A 20497-nucleotide genomic window follows, 5' to 3' on the forward strand; every position below is an offset into this window, starting at 1 on the left:
ATAATTGTCATAATGGAGTGGAGCTACTTTAAATTCCTTCTTGCATAAAGCTTTGCTTGACTGAGTCCACATAAATTATCTCTGTGTCTGTCTGTCTGTCTATCTGTCATCTATCATCAATATCTTCAGGAAGGTACTTTACATGCCAACATCTGGAAAGAGAGTATCAGGTTCTAATTCACATATTGTGTTAAATTATAGCTTGTTTAACCATGATTTTAGTAATGAAATCACAAGTATCTGTGTTAACTTGACATACTATGACACATAATTTACACAACTACAGTGAGAAGGTCCATCAGTGCATTAAGCCAGAATCAAAGAAGCCATTTTTATGATGAATCAAGGCCAAAAAGAACAGTGTAGTATTCATGGAAAATGTATATAAGGATAGTAATATTTGTATAGACCAATTAAAATGCACACACAGATTGTATGCTGCTGGAAAATGCTCTTTCTTGGTTCTTGTTGACATTTTGGGATGAATTACTATAGTAATCGTCTAATTAAAGTTCCCTCTGGAAGACATGAGGGTCTAATCATGTATGCTTTCTCTTAGGTTATGTAAGATACCTTCTCTTCTGAGTTGAAAACAAACTTATTGATGTTCTTTTGGACAGCATCTATCTCCAAAACAGCTTATGTAGTTTTCACTACAGGAGAAAGAGAAGCTATACCTGAAATAACTTAGAAATCTGCAAATTGGCATTTCTCAAACTTTGGTGTTCAGGTGTTGCTAGCTGCAATTACTATTCAAAAGCCTCTAGTTTGAGAAGTCTACCTTTGTCTTCCTGAAACTTTCAGCCAACAAAGATAAAGTTGATGAATTTATAATCCAGAACCATATGGACCCATCATTTTAGGGTAGACTAAAGGAACTGATGGATGTAACTCATAGATATGATTCAAAAGGAGAAAATAGGCAAATTCATAGTAACTAAATAAAATTCATAATCAATTCATGGGTACAATATATGTTAAAAATCAACATTCAAATTACTAAGGATCCAGGAGGATTATATATTACTAAAACTGACTAGCACAACCACACCATGATTTTGGTGTATGCAATGATTTGCAGAAAGAGAAAGGTAAGGAAGTTCATTAGTCATTGCTGACCCACTAGGGGTTGGTGCTCATCTCTGTTTCAAGACTATTGAGCCAGTACTGTCCAAAGACATTTCTGCACTCATGTGGCCAGCATGACCTCATAAAGTGGTGTTACTTTCCACTGAGGTGGTACCTTTTTGTAGATAGATAAGGGGGTAAATAATTAACACTTATCTAAGCCTCTCCAAGGTTTGCCTGGGCAGCTGTCAATTTTATATAACAAACATAAATTTAAAAAGAGGCTTTAACATGAAAGAAGTTGGTTGTGATGGAAGATCAGCTTCCATTTGGGCCAAAAAAATCAAGACAGTGGTCATAGTCCAACTGAGGTTCTACTATTTTTCTTACATTTATCACGTGTGATTTTTGGAAGAGAAGGTTTTGAGACCCCACCTTTCATCTTACAGCTTCAACCCAACTGCTGTAGGCATGACCTCACCAACTAGGAGAAAAAATAACATGTTGTTCCCTCTAGATAGCAAGAGCCTTTATGACATGCTCCTGTTTAACCATTCTCTGATCTGGAGTACTGTATTTAGTTCCTTCCTTTCCCTCTGACTGCCCCAGTTTTTCGTCTTCTCCAGCAATTAGGAGAAACAATCTTACTAGGTTTGAGGGTCCTGCCAAAACTTTCTTGTACTTCTTTAGTGTTGCTGATACTGACCTCTCATGTGTAAGTGGTACCTTTGGGGTTAAAATAGCAATAGCAGCCACAGCTGAAAAATAAGAGTGATGTGTGGAATTTGGCAAGATGGCAGGATAAAAGGGTGATATGCACATGCATTGGTCTGGAGTGGAAATAACAAACTTTGACAACCAGAAGTTATAGTCAGAATGGAGAGTCATACCGGTCCACTTCCATTATCATAGAATTTAGAGAAGGCCAGGGCTGTCTTCAGTAGAATGGGCATCAGTAGACTGTCACTTTACAACCTAATACAGACTCCACTTGCAGCGTCTGGATGACGCAAAGTTAAGAAATAACCATTCTGTTACCCTATCCATTGCCTCATATTGTGCGGGACAGGTTGATGCAGGCAGATTTCTGGATCAGAGCCAAGGTGTGCTTACAACCAAGTAGCACTTTGCCAATTGAACCCGTGCGTGCAGAGAATTCAGTTTGAAGAAGATTCTGCAGCTGTCTCATATGCTAGAGTGGCTGTGGTCAATATTGCTTTATTTTCCTCTTTTTATTGTACTTGGCAGCAGCAGGAGCCTTTGAAAGAGAGGAAAGCAAACAGATGGTAAGCCCCAAAGATAGAAGGCTCTGAGTCACTGCTCCGCTAATGCTTCCGTTTATAACTTTCTCAATTACCCTCTTTTTTTTCAAGCTGTTTCAAAACAGCTGTAATGATTTCTATCCTTTTATCCTAAATGATGAAAATTAAGGTTGTGCACTCGCTTTAATAATATTGCTTTAATCTAGGTCCAGTTCCAAACCTGCACTTCTAGCCCCCTCCCAAAAAAATAACCACTCCAAACAACAGATTTACTTATTTAACTCCCAGCTGCACCAGCTGTTCACCAAGCTTTTTTGTTTTGTTATTCCTATATCAATTCCAAAAGCTCAAAGCAGTTTGTTGTAAGGAGAGCAAGAAAATCCCTTTAAACCAGAAAAGGGGAATGACATTTACGCCTTTCATGAAGTTTAAAGTAATGTCATATAATACTCTTAATTTTACTGTCATAAAGTAGGATAATGGGCTTATGGTTCTTTCTCCCTCTGGTGCCAAAATAACTCAGCTGGGATTGGGGTCCTGACCATGAAACAGAAGGATAAGCATTGTTTTTTTTTACTGCTCTGCAAAATGATTCATAACCCAAGTGTTGTACTTTGGTCCACAGAACTCTGCAGCAATTGGCATTCAATATACAATCATTTCCAGTATTTGGACTTACTTGTTGACTTGGTCAGTGATTACACTATGAGTAGGGTTGAGACATTGGCTGGCTTTACACAATGCATGAACCATAAAGAGGCCAACCACATTGTAATTTAATGCATTACATCCCATGCAGTTAGTTTGTGCTTCAATTTATTTAACGAATCCCCAAATTGAGTTGAGTAAGCCATTTTTAAAGCGAGAGTGGTTAGTGTGCTGTACAATTGTGTCTACATTACAGTTGACTTCTTGTGGAGATTACCACTAAAAAAATAAAGATGGAATATAAGATGACAATGATGACAGGGAGACAATAAATCTGTTAGGGTCAATGCTGTAGGGCCTAGCCTGGGAGGAGCAAAACCATACATGTAGCCTGCAAAAGGCTACAGATCTCGGTCAAATATTCTACCAATATTAGGCACCTATTGAAAAAGACATCTGGAGAGGAAGGTTATCCATTCAAGAAACACAACTGTTTTTAAAGAAGGGGGAAAATCTCTTATCTGTTTTCATAAAGTATAAGGTAATAAAAGAGCTAACCACAAATGAGGATTTTCAGGAGGGTGTTACAATAAAATATTATTATTTTTGTGTTTATCATTAAGAGCGCATGACTCACTAATGCTGGTAATTAGGCACTAACATGATAGCAGGGACAGATGGAAGAAATCATTTTTGTCTTCATGACTTTTGCTGAAAGATGGCATAACAGATGCAACTAGATCTTATGAGCTTTCAAACCAATAACGAAAGCTGGAGATAGACTTTAGAGAAACACAACAATCACATTTTACACTTTTATTTGGGTTCTGAATGACACTACAGATAAAGTACTTTAATCAAATACAGGAAGAACAGGTTGCTGTGGACTTCCCCCAGATAAAACAGACAGAGTTAATTTGAAAAAGAAAATCCTTGTTAGAATTGTTCATATGAAAACACCATTTGTAGATCTTGGACTTGAACACCAAAATTCTATCTAGACTAAATATAATTGGAGGCAATCCAAGCTAAAAGTCACCATCTCCACTTCCCCTATTCTGTCTCCCTTTGATTTTAACAGAAACTTTTGTGGTGACTTGGAATCTAGCTATTGAACTGCTCCATTATCTCAAAGTGCTCCTGCCAATGGTCAGCTCACTCCAGTAAAATGTATATGATTACCATCTGAAGAGAGATTGCATTAACAACAATGTTTGATAGGTATTCAAATGTCCTGATCTGTAAAGATGATCTGACTTCCATCTTCCAATACAACATAGAGTTGATTGGGAGGAAGCTCTTACGCATGGAGGCTCTGCATTGTTCATTGGTATCTGCATAGAGACCCACGTGGGAAAGCTGGTCTAGATCACATAGAAGAGCATTTAAACTCTTCAGCACATAAGCTCCAATGTCTAGAATTAAACACTATTTGTACGAATCAGCCAGAATGGAATCATGGTCTAAAGCAAATAAGCAATAGAGAAACTAGAAAGGATGAAATACTTACAATATCTAGATTCAATACTGCTACCAAACATGTATAAGAACAATTCATAATATATTGTACAAGCGTATACAGCAATATATGTCAATTAGCAACACTGTACAATATGAAATCTAAAGTGCGCAACCCTCAGCTTGAGGTGGAAAAAAACCCAGCAAGATCATTCAAAAGGCAGCACAACTACAGACACAGTTTTATCTCTTTTTCCCCCTATTTTGCAAGTTTACAATGAGTCACTAGTACGCAAAGTTATATATGTTCAATCAAATCATATTACATTGCATTTGTATCTTCAAGTATTTTGAGAGTGTAAAACAATATTGCTTTACAAACTCAGGTGGCCATGTTGCTTTTTAGCTAAAGCTAAAACCCAATGTTTAAACAGGGTTGTAACTGGAAATTGTTCCATGATATGAAACTGAGGAATGATAGATTTCATTTCCTCCAAGATAGCCTTCCCTGATACAATAGCCTCAAGATGTTCTCTCATGCAGCAGCATCCATCATCTCAAACCACTGGCCATAATGGCTAAGATTGATGGGGTTTGCAGTCCCAAACGTTTGGAGGGCAACACACCAAGGAAATCTGCTTGAAATATGGCTGATCTTGCATCCATAAAAACTAGATGGACCTTCATTTTGTTTCCTTGAAAGAGGTATATGAACTGTGGACAGAATATTGATTATCATAATCACATATTTATATTAAAATAGCACTCTGTTATATTTTGAAATTCCATAACACTATATAAGATAAGCTGATAGTAGTATTCCCATACAATTGTTAGGGACTAAGCCTAAAACCCAGTAGCATGGTTGAATCCATTTATAAATTTCATTAGAAATAATTCAGAGCAGATATTTTCTGCTTTATATTTAGTTGTTATGCTAGGCCAATTCTAGTTGTTAGGAACTGTCTAAGAGCTTAGGTGTGGAAAACCAGTTTCAAATAAATGGATTCAGTGTTTTGGACGCATTGTTCATAAGATCACATAGATCTTCCGGGACATTAGCAGCCAATCTCTGAAAGGAAATGTGGTCAGAGCAGCAGTTACAAATATCACATGGCAAGTAAAAGTTATTTCCAACTCTTATGCTGCCTTCAGAGATCAACAGCACCAGATGTCTTCTCAAGAAGTCCAACTGCCAATCCTTAGAATCTGCTGTGGGTCTTTGTTGTTGAACGTCTTACCAGTGGGACTGGCCTTTTTAAAACCTAAAATATTCATATTTTCTTCAGTAGCTCTGAGTACTGTAATATAATTAATTATTCTGAAGTGCACCCTTTTTTTTTTTTTTTTGAGAAGGCTCCAAATGCAACCCTAATTTTATACCTAGACAGCAGTCTGGAAAGATTAGCTAGGTCATATGGGAAAAATCACTAGAATAGCAGCATATTGTGATTTCACTATTTTCGGTTTGTTTTCTTATACGCAGACATCTCTTGAGGTTCTGCAGTACTAGACTCTGGAGATATACAAGATAAAAGGACATGTAAAACAAACATTTCTTTTTAAGAATTTATGTGGGTTTATGTCCCAAAAGAAGCATTGTTAAACATTTGATGCATTTCATCTAAGGAAAAATAAAATATTTCATTCTTATATTTATTATTTGTCCCTGCAGTTTTTAGAACCCATATAAAATAAAAAATCTATATTTTACAAAATAGGATCTTTTTTAATATATATATTTATATATTTATATATTTCTTTTGTAAAATTAGATGTATTTAAGTACATCTGAATGTTGCATGTAAATTAGAAATTCTGTTCTAACAGAGTAAAAAAAAGATAAAAGTTACTCAGTTTTAATTTGCATTTTTGCATTTTGTTTTTATGCTGCCCTACAATCTGTGGCCATTTGGGAACCATTGTTCTATTGGCTATTTTTAACAAAAGGAATTATTTTTTAATAATCACACTGATCTTTAGAGATGAGATTGTGAATATATATATGTATGCTTGATATGCAAAAATGCAGCCTCTTGTATACTATCTTCCTGGAAAAGAAGTTTTTGCAAACTCAGAGGGGAGAAGACAACTTTTTAAAAGGAGCAATGTTCTTGATTTTAAATTGTACTCTACTTTGACGCCACAATATAGAAAGAGAATCACTTTGGAACAAACTACAAATACATTCACCACAGTTTGTGACAACTTAATTGTCTACCTAGAGGTACTTCAGAAGGATATGGCAGATTATAAGATTATAAATCTTGCCCAAGGCGTTCTATTTCTTCAATCAGAAAATCAATGTCTTGGTGAGCTGCTGCTGGATTGGAGATAACCATGCGGAAAAAATTGACCTTGTCTCCCAGGGGCTGATAGCTGACCATCGTGGTTCCATACTCCATCATCCGAGCTTTAATTACTGGTGCCACCTTCAAAGATAAAACATGGAAAGCAAATCAATGCTGCACAGTCGCTTCCATCTGACTCTTCTAGGGATGCATTCTGGGAAGGTCTTTGGGGTGAATGTACAACACTATTCAACAGAATGAGAGCTCTTCAAATTCATTAAATCAGCTTTTTGAAGTGAATAAATTAATAGATGTTACCATATCATGGCAACCTACTTCTGGAAATTTACCAAGTCCAAAAGACCTCCTCCTGCAATAGTCTAAAATTTTAGTACAAAGGTTGGCACTCTTGTATAAACCTGGATATCACAATTCCATCACATGTTAATGGTCTCAAGATTTCCAACATTTCTGTGAGATTTCAGAAAATTTGGGTAAAATTTCACATCATGTGAAAAAACTTTCATGAAGTTTCAGCATTTTCATGTGAGATGTCGAAGTATTTTAACATACTTTCCAAGATTCACCAAGATCTCTGATCATCAAGTTACTAATCTCACCAAAACATGTGATTTTGCTTCAGTAATATCTACCGTGTTTCTCACAAAATAAGGCCGGGCCTTATTTTTTTTTGACCCCCGAAAAAACGGCTAAGCCGTCTTTTCGGGGATGACTTAATTTTCTCCCCCACCTAGAGCACCCCATGCGCACGTACCTCTCCACGAGGCCATTTCCATCAGCCAACAAAAGCTTCCCAAAGGCAGAGTCACCAACCGCTCAGGGCGAGCCATGGCTGCCCGTATCCCCTCACCATGAGGCAATGTCTTTCGGGTGATGGAAGCGCCCCAAGGGCAATCACCAGCCACTTCAATTGGCCAGTAGAAGCAGCCTCGAGGCGAGGGTTGTGTGCATGGGCACTCGCTCCAAGGCCGCTTCTACCGGCCAATTGAAGTGGCTGGTGACTGCCCTTGGGGAGCTTCCATCACCTGAAAGACACTGGCTTATGGTGAGGGGACATGGGTAGCCACGCCTCGCCCCAAAGCGGCTGGTGACTCTGCCTTCGGGGAGCTATCATCAGCCGATAGAAATGGCCTCGCGGCGAGGGGAGTGTGCGTGGGTGCTTGCCCCAAGGCCACTTCTACCAGCCAATCGAAGTGGCTCATGACTACCCTTGGGGAGCTTCCATCACTTGAAAGATACTGCCTCATGGCGAGGGGACACAGGCAGCCATGCCTCGCCCTGAAGTGGCTGGTGACTCTGCCTTTGGGGAGCTTTCGTTGGCCAATAGAAATGGCCTCATGGCAAGTTGTGTGTGCATGGGCCCCAAGGCTGCTTCTACCGGCCAATCAAAGCAGCTGATGACTCTGCCTTCAGGGAGCTTCTATCGGCTGATGTTCTATCGGTAGTAGATCGGAGTATTCTAGCCTAGGCTACCTGCAGGGCACTCCTAAAGGCAAGTTTTCTCCCCACCCCCCGCCCTTCCCCCCCATTTCTCTTCACCTCATGTAGTTCTAACAAACGATGTCAGAAATGGCGGGCAAATGTATGGTATAAATAGGCCTTAATTTGGGGGGCAGGGCTTAATTTCACCTCATGCCTAGAAATCAGGCTGGGCCTTCCTATTGGTGGAGGCCGTATTGTTGGAGAAACATGGTACATAAAGATAGGAAATCTTGTGCCTTCTAAAGAGGTTTAAGTCCCATTATCTCAGTTTGATTGAGGTTAGGTTAGGATTGAGGAATTTTAGGCCAAACTTCTGTACAATAAGTACCAGAATGCTAATCCTTTCAAGATGAATGTAACACTAATCTTCATTGTGAAGTTATAAATCTCTGTCTTCATTCTCCACTGCCTTTAATGGGCTGGGGAGTAATGGAAATATGATTTGTTTCATTTCATAATCAGGCCTACACTATCTTCCATAAACTATGCAAGTTAGTTAACTGGTAAGGGTTCCTTTTCTATTTAGAAGAGATTTGATAATTGTGAGAGATCACCCAGATACAGATGGATGTCCTAAGAAATTGCATAGCAGAAATAGACTTCATTCTGTTCTGTTCTGTTCTGTTCTGTACTCTCTTTTACCTTTGAAAGACGGTTCATTCTTTCTTCATTATCTTCTGTATTCCGTAAACTGGGAGGCACGTACCAGAAGCAAACATTTGTGTGTTGAGGCTAATGGAAGAACAATAATGGCAGTAAGCACTGTGTTTTCACTTTTTCCCAGGATTGCCTTCCCTATGATTGTGATCAGCTGAAGTGTTTTTCTTGTTTATTGATTTTGGTGCAGCACAGTAAGAATAACTAGCATTGTAATCAATGCACCTACTAATATTTTTTGCATCTTATGCTGGCAAATCATGTTTCATTCCAAATATCTGTTTTCTTAAGAAGGTGACATCCACACTCAAAACAATCTGGGTCATACTAATGGTTAATTTTATTATACATTAGAATTATCTGATTTGTTTTTACCTAAATGTTTGTAGTTCACTGCCCATTACATCAGATGCATATATTCCATTTCATAAAATTCTCTGTTGTGATCTTGTAGAAGACTTATTATGGCTATCCCCTTTGAAACAAAAGGACAGAGCTAGAGTACAAAAGTATTTATTTATACATGTTGTAATGATGGGCATGAAAGAAAGATTAAAATAATTAACTTTTTGATGGCATTTGATTTTTTGAAATGTAGTCTCTTTCTTTGAATTTCCACTGCCCTCCCTAGCCTACTGTGTACTGAGAAGTAATCATACATAGGGCCTGATTATCTTAGGGATCACCCATCTTCAATCACCCAGCATATTCTTTTCATGTATAAGTGTAGACATATGTAATGCAACCATGAACTTTAGCACTGATTCCTTGTAGCATGAAGATTGAGAAACATTCTCACAGTTGCCAAATACTTCTATAGTACCATATCTCCCATCTGATCCCATTTATATAATTTGTGCAGGATACAATTTCTTGTGAATAAGTTTTGAGATCTGTCAATAACTAAAAAGTAGTTAGAGTGCTAGACAAGAAATTGGAGAATTTTTAATTCATGCCACCACTAGGTCAAAGCTTTGAGATTGTCACACAGATGTCTTGCCTATATCTTGGAGTTATGAGGGTAAAACTGAAGGATGGAATACGATGTAAACTGTCTTGGATTTCTGAAGGCGTATTAATATGTCAATTAATAATAAACAAATATTAATATAGTGATGAAAAATCTGTAACAGCACAATTTTTGCACGATAATTTGGAAGATAATCCATTGGTACATTCTCAAAGATCATTGTACTTATATACTGTACAACACAGTACAATGGACAGCTAAAACTGTACTTGCTATTCAAAAGTACAATTGAAAACATACCTTTCCATCAAACACCATTTCATAGCCTTCTCTGTTCTTAATTTTGTTATATAGATACTCTGCAAGATCCAAGCATTTGTCAATATGTGCTTCAAATCCTATAGTGCCCTGCAGAAAAAAAGGAAAGAAAAAATAGCATGAGTGAGTAGAATAGCATGTTTGAAAATGGAGCAAGCAATTAAAAGTAAAGGGTGAGTAAGTTTGTACTTTCAGATCTGTAAGTTTGATGTAAATCTTTCTGGGTAAACTAGACAGGAAACATGACAAGATAAACTAAATCTACTTTATTATAAGGGTACATTAATAGAATCTTGTAAGTCTCAAAGTACAAAGGTGCTTTTCAGGAGGCAACTGGACTTTCTTGATTTTTCTTTGAAGACGTTTCACTTCTCATCCAAGAAGCTTCTTCAACTCTGACAGGATAGTGGGCAATGGAAGGATTTATATTCCTTGTGGACAGCTGGTTGTTTGCATCCTTTTAGAGGGCTGTTGAAGCACTTGATGGTTTATCTGTGTCCTCAGGGTCACTCCTGATTCCTGTAGTCTACATTTTTCCCTCTGGAAATCCATTCCTACTTCCACACCATTCAAAGGGTGTCCATCCCAAATTGTATAGCTAAAAGTCTGTAGTTGCCTCCTGAAAAAGCACCTTTGGGACAACCAGGACCTGGATGACTGAGAATCTCTACAGACTTCTGAAAGTACAAATTTCCCATGCTCCACTTTAACTGCTTGCTACATTGGAAGGGGGGGAGGCTTCCTTACTCTCTTTAAGAGACTGCAAAACACTTGTTTGAGTGTTCCCTAGGCAGCATCTCTTCTCCTCTTTCCTCAAGATCACCCATGCATTCCATTACAGGAGGTCACAAATGACAACTATGTGAGGTCCTTGCTTAACAACCCACAGTGACAGTAGCCTCACTTAACAACAGCTAGAAGTGCTAAAATTTCTGCATCTACATAGTGGGTCATTTGATATTGTGCTTTAGCATTATGCCATTTAAATGAGAACCACCATTACCTGTGTATGCAAAACCTACTTTGGACTAAGTGGACCAAAGACTACATTCTATTTGTATAAAAAAGTAAAGAGAAAATCACTGTGTCATTGGAAAGCAACAAGAATAATGCTCCATTAAAGCATTAATTTTTGTGATGCCCTAAAATTATTACATTATGGGGGAAATTAATTATACATATTAATACATGGTTTATTCTTTTGAGCTTAGTACTTATGACATGGGAATTGACAACTCAAAAACATAAATGAATATTGCTTCTCTTTCCTATTATTAAAAAAACTTGTCCTTCAACCTTTGAAAATACATTTATGGCCCCGTTACTCAGTAAATTGAAGATCAGAAATTACTTGTGACATATGGATGAATTGTATACAAATGTGGATTATGATTATACAAAATACAAGAATTAACCATTGCATAAAAATTTATATTGTACATATATTTATGAGAAGTCCTCATATACGTAATTTTTGTAGTGCTGTCCTCCCTCCCTGTTTATTGATGTCTTTTGGTTCTATTTCTCTTTTTTAATTAAGTTAATAAAAACAACATAAATAATAAATAAAGATGAAGTTCCCCAACAGGTAGTAACACCGGTTGAATCCCACCCCTGAATGGGATGCACAAGTGATTAATAGGTAAAATAAATAATATAGGAAAGTAAAGGAGTATATTTCACTTCACTGAGTGCTGGAAGGAGTGAACTCAGTGATTGGTAAGGTTACTTCTAGAACAAGGGTGTCAAACTCACGTTGTCATGGCAGTGTCACATGACGTCTCGGGACTTTCCCCCTCCTTTGTTAAACCATGCGTGAGCGTGGCCAGCACATGATGCATCCAGCCCGCAGGCCAGGAGTTTGACAGTCCTATTCTGCAACTATGAACACTGATTGACTTGTCATAGCTGAATTCAGTAACTGACCACCTCAGGCCAAACGAAAGGCTGGAGATACTTTTATCAGCACATTGATAACACCATGCAGATAGTGGATAGCAGGTTATGGTGGGTTTAATTTGTGTTGGGAATGATTTACGGATGCTAGAATTGACAGTGATGGAACTCTATCTATCTATCTATCTATCTATCTATCTATCTATCTATCTATCTATCTATCTATCTATCTATCTTTCTATTTATTGCTGTTTACAATAATGAACAATTTTTAGACAAATCATGCCAGAAAAATTTGTATCGTTATGCAGGAAGTATTTATTTGGCAACACCTTTTCAAATGGCCAAAGAGGTGGCCCTTTGAGGTTTCTTACAAATATGCCCCAGAAAAGAACAGGTTTTTAATTTGTTTCTCCACATCAATAATGTGCCCATTCTTAATTTCTGCCTGAAGTGGAAGCAGGTGTTTTCATCACAGTTTGTCACATCTAGTTTTAAGAATTTCTAAAACAAAATCCTTTCTGTTTCCCAAAAGCTTTTAGCTTGATTACATTAAAGCGTCATAATCACGGTATGCTGCCAGCTAGCAAGAACTGGATGACAAGCCATAATTGCATGACATCAAATGTTCTAAGCTTGAAAGTGACACCCACTTTCTGGGTGACTTCCTGGAGAAATGTAAACATATTTGTATCATTGTTTGTTGGTTACTTCCAGCTTTCTTCTCTTATCTGCTTCTTATAGAAACAGAGGTCTTATGTAAGAGATTGTTCAAGTTTACCTCCAAGCTGCAGTGCAGAAGGACTAAGAAGGGTTGCCTAGCAACCAACATGCAATTTCGACTTGTCCAAAGCACAATGGAGAGGGAAGCAAAATATTCCTTGCCCATTTTTTTTAAATCATGTGTTGATAGGATAAAGGGAGGAACCGGCAGAAGGGGAATGTCAGAACATAGGAATGGTTAAAACCTTTGCCAACTTCTTTCTCATTGCATCTATTTTAGAAGGTATACTAGAGTTGTTATGTTTTCTGCTTTAACATCACAGGAAACCATGACTTCCATTTTCTGCAGTTACAATTTGGGACTGCAAAAACAGGGTTGGGACTGCATGAGGACCCTGGGCTCAAAGTGTTCCTCATTACAGAAACACTCCCTTTCAATATCTAGGCAACGTTTCGATGAAGTCTCATTCATCATCTTCAGGCTTGTGTCTTCGGCTCTGTGCTTCACACACAAGCCTGAAGATGATGAATGAGACTTCATCAGCATGCCTAGGCTACTCAATTTTACGTGGGAGAAAACCCGAATAACCAAAGATCCACATACAAATACCCGTGAGAACCTCAGAAAACATAAATAAATATAAATATATATATAATGTTTTCAGCATGTTCCAAAGAAGTAGCATTATCATTGGTGTTTCAAGATTCCTCTATAGACCATTTCAAGGAAATTAGCAAATCTGGTCTTGTCTCTGAAGTTCAACATTTTTCCTTATTGCATTTTGAGATCCCTGATTTGGACTACTCTTATCCCCAGAAACTTCAACTAAATGCTTACCTTTGCTCTCCACATCAGCCATAGTTTGAAGACGTCAACATGGCGTCCACATTGCAATGCCTTGTCTCCAGTATCATAAGAGAGATCATAATGCTTATCTTGTTGGAAGAGGTAAGAAGCATGCATCTGATTGCAGCTTTGCATCAGCCCCTTAAAAAGAAACAATCACTCTGCATAGTTCTGATTTACTGCATCTTAAAGAACTACTTGTATTGGAAAAAGTATCAAAAAGAGCAGGCAAAATGATTGAGGAGCTGAAGAAACTCTCACAAGAAAAATTCTCACAGTGTTTGCAGGTTTACAAATAAGGGACTATGTCAAAAGTATATACAATTATTTTAAGAGATTTAAAAATGGAAATGGATAAGCAGGAAGATACTTTCGAAAGGCAGATAGGGCTTGGGCAGGCACTCTGGAGGCCTGGAAGCATAAGATGGTAGAGATGGGAAAAATAATTAGACCGAATAGTAAAGATGTAAATGAATGTTCAATACCACAGACAATACTGCTACCCTTCAAAAAGATCTTGACTATGTATCAGAATGGTCAAACAAATGGCAACTTCAAATCTCAACAAATAAATGCTCTGTTTTACATATCGGCAAAAAAAAAATCAGAAAATAAAATACAAGCTGAATAGTCAAGACCTTGTTGATGATCCAAGCTCTGTAAAGGACCTTGGAATACTCATCTCTAATGATCTAAGTGCTAGAGCCCACTGTAACTACATAACCAAAAAGGCATTAAGAGTTGTTAACCTAATCTTACATAGCTTTTTCTCTGGTAATATCACACTACTAACTAGAGCATACAAAACATGTGCTAGACCAATACTCGAATACAGCTCATCAGTCTGGAACCCACATTACGTATCTGATATTAGCACAGTTGAGAAAGTCCAGAAATATTTCACAAGAAGAGTTCTCCACCCCTCTACTCGTTGTAGAATACCTTATGCCACCAGACTTGAAATTCTAGACCTAGAAAACCTTGAATTACGCCATCTTCGGTCTGATCTAAATATGGTATATAAAATCATACATTGCAATGACTTACCTGTCAATGAATACTTCAGCTTCAATCATAACAACACAAGAGCAAACAATAGATACAAACTCAAGGTTAACCACACCAAACTTGATTGCAGGAAATACAACTTCAGCAACAGGGTGGTCAATGTCTGGAATACTCTACCTGACTCTGTGGTTTCTTCCTCAAACCCCCAAAACTTTAACCTTAGACTGTCTACTATTGACCTCACCCCTTTCCTAAGAGGTCTCTAGGGGGCTGCATAAGCACGCCAATGTGCCTACTGTCCCTGTCCTATTGTTTCTTTTATTTTTCTTATATGTACCCATTTCATGTATTCATAACTATGTTTTTACTTATACCTATAATCTTGTAAGCAATTGACAAATCAAAATAAATAAAAATAAATAAAAGATAGAGACAAAGATCCAAGAGAGGAGTATGAGAGGCAAGCCAAAAATAATTAAGAATTGAAGTATTAAAGCAGACAAGAGATGATGGATAGAAAGGAAATGCCTTTTAATATAATGGTGGTCTGACTAAAAGCTAGAATGGAGTAGAAATAAGAATATACATTTTATATAATAGAATAAAAGCAATAGCTAGATGGAAAAATTAGAGGTTGAAAAGAGGTATTATTATGTATGATTTAATAATATGGTGATTGGCATTAGAATGGTGCATTGAAACATTGAACAACTAAATAATGAAGGATTATATCTTAATACAAATGTGTATTAACACTAGGACTACATAAGTTTGACTAATGTAACAAATACTATTAACATTGTTATTGTTATTTGTATCAAAAGAGTGGTGCCCAGAGGCCACACTGTTCATGTATTGATGTTGATGTATATTTAAAAATAAAATAAAAAATATAAATAAAAAAGTGTATACTATTATGCAAAATCTGGAAAGAGGGATAATTTCTTAATACCAATACCTGAAACCAAGCATGTATGGCTTCTGGTCTAGGGAATCTAAGAAATCTTATTGCGTTCATAATTTATTTATGAGTTCCCACTGGAATCTATTGTGAAAATAGAATTTTGGATCTTTATCACTTCCATCCAAGTAGTATTCTTGTATTATACATTACATTCCAGTGTTGTCTAATCTAAATGGAGTGTGGATCAAAGTCACCTAATCGTTTTTGACCTAAAAGGATTTAAATTCAAAAAGGATTTAAACAGAAGATTGGGCAACTATTTGTCTGAGATGGAATAACGACTGCTCCCTTGGGAAGTGGGTTAGATTGGAAGACCTCAAAATCTCTTCCAGATCTATAATTCTATATACCTGGAAAGTTGTTATGAAGCTTATTTTAATTCTGGGTCAAAAACAGTGGTAGTATTCAATTTTTTCCCCTACCAGTTTTGTGGGCGTGACTTGGTGGGGGAGGGTCATGTGACTGAGTGGGTGTATCCAACTTGACACCACTAATGCCATGTCCACTCGGTCACATGATCCCCACCAAGCCATGCCCACAGTATCCAGTAGGAAAAAAATATATGAATTTCTACCTATCTATTTTCTGCCCGGACAGGCCTGGCCTAATCTGTCAAAGGCCTGGCCTAATTCTGCATGCCACCCACTCTCCCTTCATCAGTCACATATGTCACCCCATTTCCTCACTTTCAGAGGCCCCAGACCTTAATCTCCCCGTTTCCTCCCCCATGACTTACATTGTCCCATGCCCGTGACTTTACCTTCCTCCTGTGGCTGGCTGCCAGGTAAGGCAAGCCAGGGTTGAGCCATTGTTGTCACTGGGCTCCCTGCAAGTCCACATCTCACCCTTGTCATGAGATGCCTGCAGCCTCCTTTTTTTTTTTTTGGTGCGGTCGGACTCCAGCCGCACTGAAAAAAAGACGTGGCAGCTGTAGGCTTCTTTGCAACAAAAATGACTGAGCTCTGGCTTTGCTCTGCTTCTGCAATGTACCACCCAGAGATGGTATTCAGCAGGTTCTGACCAGTTCTGGAGAACCAGTAGCGGAAATTTTGAGTAGTTTGGAGAACTGGCAAACACCACCTCTGACTGGCGATTTTACAGTATCCTTCCCCTACCACGGCCACCAAGCCATGCCCACAGAACTGGTAGTAAAAAAAATTTGAATCCTACCACTGGTACCACCATGGCCGTGTTCTAGGTGCCAGTCATGTAGATCCACCCCATTGAGCCCGCTTGCCCAAGCTTGCCCCATTGAGAGGGACTTGCCCAAGCAGATCTGAATGGAGCAGTGCAGCGGACTCAATGGGGTGGACCTGCATGGCCAGTGCCTAGAACGTGGCGACAGCACATTGCAGAAATGGAGCAAAGCTGGAGGTTGGTAATTTTCACTGCAAGAAGCCTATAGCCTCCACGTCTTTTTGCCACTTCTTTGCTGACCAGAACTGAGCCGGGACTGGCAGCTGGAAGATTCTCCTGCCAGCAAAGAGGTGGCAGCTGGAGGCTTCTTGGCAGGGGGAAGGGAACACGAAGAGACTTGGTCGGGAGTCAGAAGGTAGCTCCTGCACCCTACCTGTCCCTTTTTGGTCCCTCCCTCCACATCAAAGTACCTTAAAGGAACAGGCTGCTTTCCGAACAACAGTGGAGCGAAGTGAAGGGAGGCAGAAAAATTCACCCAAGTCTTCTCCTCCTTCTCAGCCATACACAGAGTGTGTACAATGCATCTCACAGTGCTACAAGGACTTGCCCAGGCACCGTCTCCTCGCAGAAGATCCCGGCCTCACGTGTTCACATGTGAGGTCCCAGGACCTTCTGTTAGGAGACAGCGCGTGGGCTACCGGCTCAATTCCAGCTGGCAAAGAAGCTATTCTTCACACCAGGGTGCACTGTATTGCCAGCTGCATCAGAGTGGAGGTACTTGCCCAGGCAAGTCCCTCCGGCACAGCAGGTAATGGGATGCATGTGCATGGCCAGTGCAAAGAACAGGGCGGCGAAGGTGGTGGAGTGAAGCACTTTTTTTGGCATATTTGAAAAGTGGAGGCTGGTAGTTTTTGGTGCAAGAAGCTTCCAGTCAATTGGCTCGGTTCAGGCTGAAAAGAGGCATCAGATGGGAGGATTCTCGCATTGAAAAAAAGAGGCAGCGGCTGTAGGCGCCTTGTGAGTGCGGACTGGCGGAGAGCCCAGTGGCTCTCAGCCCTGGGTTTCCTTCCCTGGCAGCCAGCCATGGGAGGAAGGTCACGGACATGATGAAAGAGGCAGTCATAGGGGAGGAAGCGAGGAGATTAAGGGCCAGAGCCTCTGAAGGAGGAGAAAATGGGTGATGCATTGTGCTTAAGGGAGAGTGGGTGGCGAGCGGTGGCAGCTCCAGAGCAAAGGCGGAACTGGGAAATCCCTGATCCAGCCGAGGCAGCAAGCAACTCCAGAACCTCGGGGAATAGTGCATCCCTGGGACCCTGGCCCCTGACCCAAGGCGAAGGGTCAATGGGCAGCATGCATTGCTTACCTTTGGTGAGCTGAGCTGACCGGGCATCAGCAAGGCAACTGGCGAGGCAATTAGCTGGGTCACATGGAAAAGGCAACATGTATAGGGTGGGGATGGGCAAGGCGAGCATTGAGCAGCCAGAAGGGGCAAGCGAGTGGCGACCGGGCGACCGGGTTAGGAGTATGGCCAGCCAGAAGTCGCTACCGGTTTGGCAACCCAGCCCCAAATTGTTGCTACCAGTTCTCTCGAACTGGTGTGAATGGGCTGACTACCACCACTGGCTGAAAAGTGATTGAACTTTTTTTCTTTTTAAATTTCAGATATTATCTTAATTACATGAAGTTGGAAGTTATAACCCAGCCCTCTCCTAGGAAATGAAATACTTTAAGGTATACTAAAAAAAAGCAGAATATTTCTCCTAATAGAGAAGTAGAAACTCAGGCAGAAACTCGGCCACCTCCACACCTTTGTCAATGGGCCTCAATGGCATAACTAAAGATCTACCTCCTCCAGGTAGAGCCATAATAGAAATTGCTCAAAGCCCTTTCATTACATCATCATCCAGCAAGGCTCAACCAAGCCTGGGACTCAGGACAGCCTACAGAGTTGCTCCCGCATGGCCCCATGGGAGTTTGACAACCAATCAGAATACAAGCTCAAATTCAAATCCCAACAGAGGGCATAAAACCCAGGGACTCTCAGCATTTCTCGCCTTTTTTCTTCACCCAAGAGCTCCAAGGCATGTGATCAGGGGTAGGATTCAAATTTTTTAACAACTGGTTCTGTGAGCATGGCTTAGTTGGTGAGTGTGGCTTGGTGGTCATGTGACTGGCTGGGCATGGCCAACTCAACATCACTCACATCGACTCATGCATCTCCTCGCCTGGCCTCTCATGACTGTGGGGATGCTGCAAGTGTGAAAAATGGACATAAGTCACTTTTTTCAGTGCCATTGTAACTTTGAATGGTCACTCCACACAAGCAAAGTACCAGCAAAGGAGGGGAAAAAAAACTCCAGAGGTGTTCCTGAGAAAGGCACTCTACCTGCCAAGAACGTAATAACGGTTAACAGAGAGGCAATTTCTGTAAGCAATACCAGAATGTTTCCTTCCTGCTTTCCTTACAGGATTAGGCCAGTAATTTCTTCTAACAACCAATTCTCTGAACTGCTTAGAATGTTAACAACCGGTTCTAGCGAATAGGTGCGAACTGGTAGAACCCCACCCCTGCATGTGATCCTGACCACCATTAAACCATCTTTCCAAGCAGCCTCCATGTTCCCAGTGTCTTTTCCCCCACTTGGAACTGAACCCAGAATGACATTTCTTTCAACAATGAGTATATCACAATTATGAAGAAACACACATAAAAGGAAAAAAATTTGAAAGCAACAATGCATCGTTCAAAGTTTCAGAGGCTCACCTCTTCGCGTACAAGCAAGGCAGAACACTGCAGAGGAACCCCCATCATTTTGTGTGGATTCCATGTCACAGAATTTGCTCTGGAACAGAAACCAGACTTTAAAAGGAAGTGAAATGATCAAGGACGGCAACCTTAGAAGCTCAAATGGAAAAGCAAATATAAAATATAATAGCATTTTTCTAGGGTCAAAAGCAATAAGACTGAAAATAAACATTTAAAAAAACACCAAGAAAACAAATAGTAGATAACATAATTATGTGATTATGTCACCATCAGACCTCCGTTCAGCTTAATTGGATTTGCAGGCAATCACTTTTTTAGTACTTAACACAAAGATTAGGGATATCAAATATAGCATTGAAAATAAACCTCCCTGTTATCTGAAACCAGAATTTTAATATTTATGTATAGCATTTTAATTTTCCATACTATTTGCCTTTTGATTCATCTTTACACACATTTTGGAAGATAATTTTAATATTAGTTCATGAAACTGAAGTTGATAAAACAAGTACAATATTTCGATTGTAGGTTTCACAGATAAGTGGAGGGTATATTGCAGTTCCACAGCTGGATCATCAGTTTTATTTTTGTTTTGTTTTGATGAGGAAAGCATATCTGATGGCATTTTATATTTATGTTTCACATTAGTTCAGGAAGGTGGATAATATTAAGTCATTAGGATGAATCATAATGAACATATATATTATCTTAGCTTCAGTGAGAAGCTTAAAATGGAGTTAGAAGCTGAAATGCTGCATGGAACGCTATAATACTGATTTATGTGTTGCTTTCCATCATACATTATGGTTTCCTGCTATGTAAATAAATGCAGAGGGTCTCAACCTTGCATTTATCCCCTTTCCTTTAAAAAAAAATAGTTTAGAACTTTCTACTTCTGAGCTCCCCAATGTTTAAACCTGAAAGAAATATTTGGAGTTGTTAAATTATGGTTAACTAACATTACTGAGGATCTGAAAGTC

The 20497-nt window shown here is 39.2% G+C and overlaps 1 protein-coding gene across 2 annotated transcripts in view; it reads right to left on the reverse strand.

The window, feature by feature from the left end:
- Window positions 1-3779: 3779 nt before the first annotated feature.
- GAD2 (glutamate decarboxylase 2) overlaps window positions 3780-20497 on the reverse strand; it is a 46220-nt gene continuing 29502 nt past the window's right edge. The window contains exons 9-14 of one of the 2 annotated variants that reach the window (XM_087947639.1): window positions 19515-19593; window positions 13633-13782; window positions 10158-10265; window positions 8873-8962; window positions 6658-6868; window positions 3780-5952 (exon numbers count right to left, since the gene is read on the reverse strand). In XM_087947639.1, the coding sequence (XP_087803765.1) occupies window positions 6695-6868; window positions 8873-8962; window positions 10158-10265; window positions 13633-13782; window positions 19515-19593 (601 nt within the window). In that variant the 3' untranslated portion in view covers window positions 3780-5952; window positions 6658-6694. Of the gene's footprint in view, window positions 6869-8872; window positions 8963-10157; window positions 10266-13632; window positions 13783-19514; window positions 19594-20497 lie in introns of both variants that reach the window. The other variant, XM_026672112.2, reaches the window with a different exon arrangement.

This window comes from Notechis scutatus, chromosome Z (genome assembly GCF_049901735.1).
Source record: "Notechis scutatus isolate UNSWTSFEM ecotype Mainland chromosome Z, rNotScu1.2, whole genome shotgun sequence".
NCBI classification, from domain to species: domain Eukaryota; kingdom Metazoa; phylum Chordata; class Lepidosauria; order Squamata; family Elapidae; genus Notechis; species Notechis scutatus.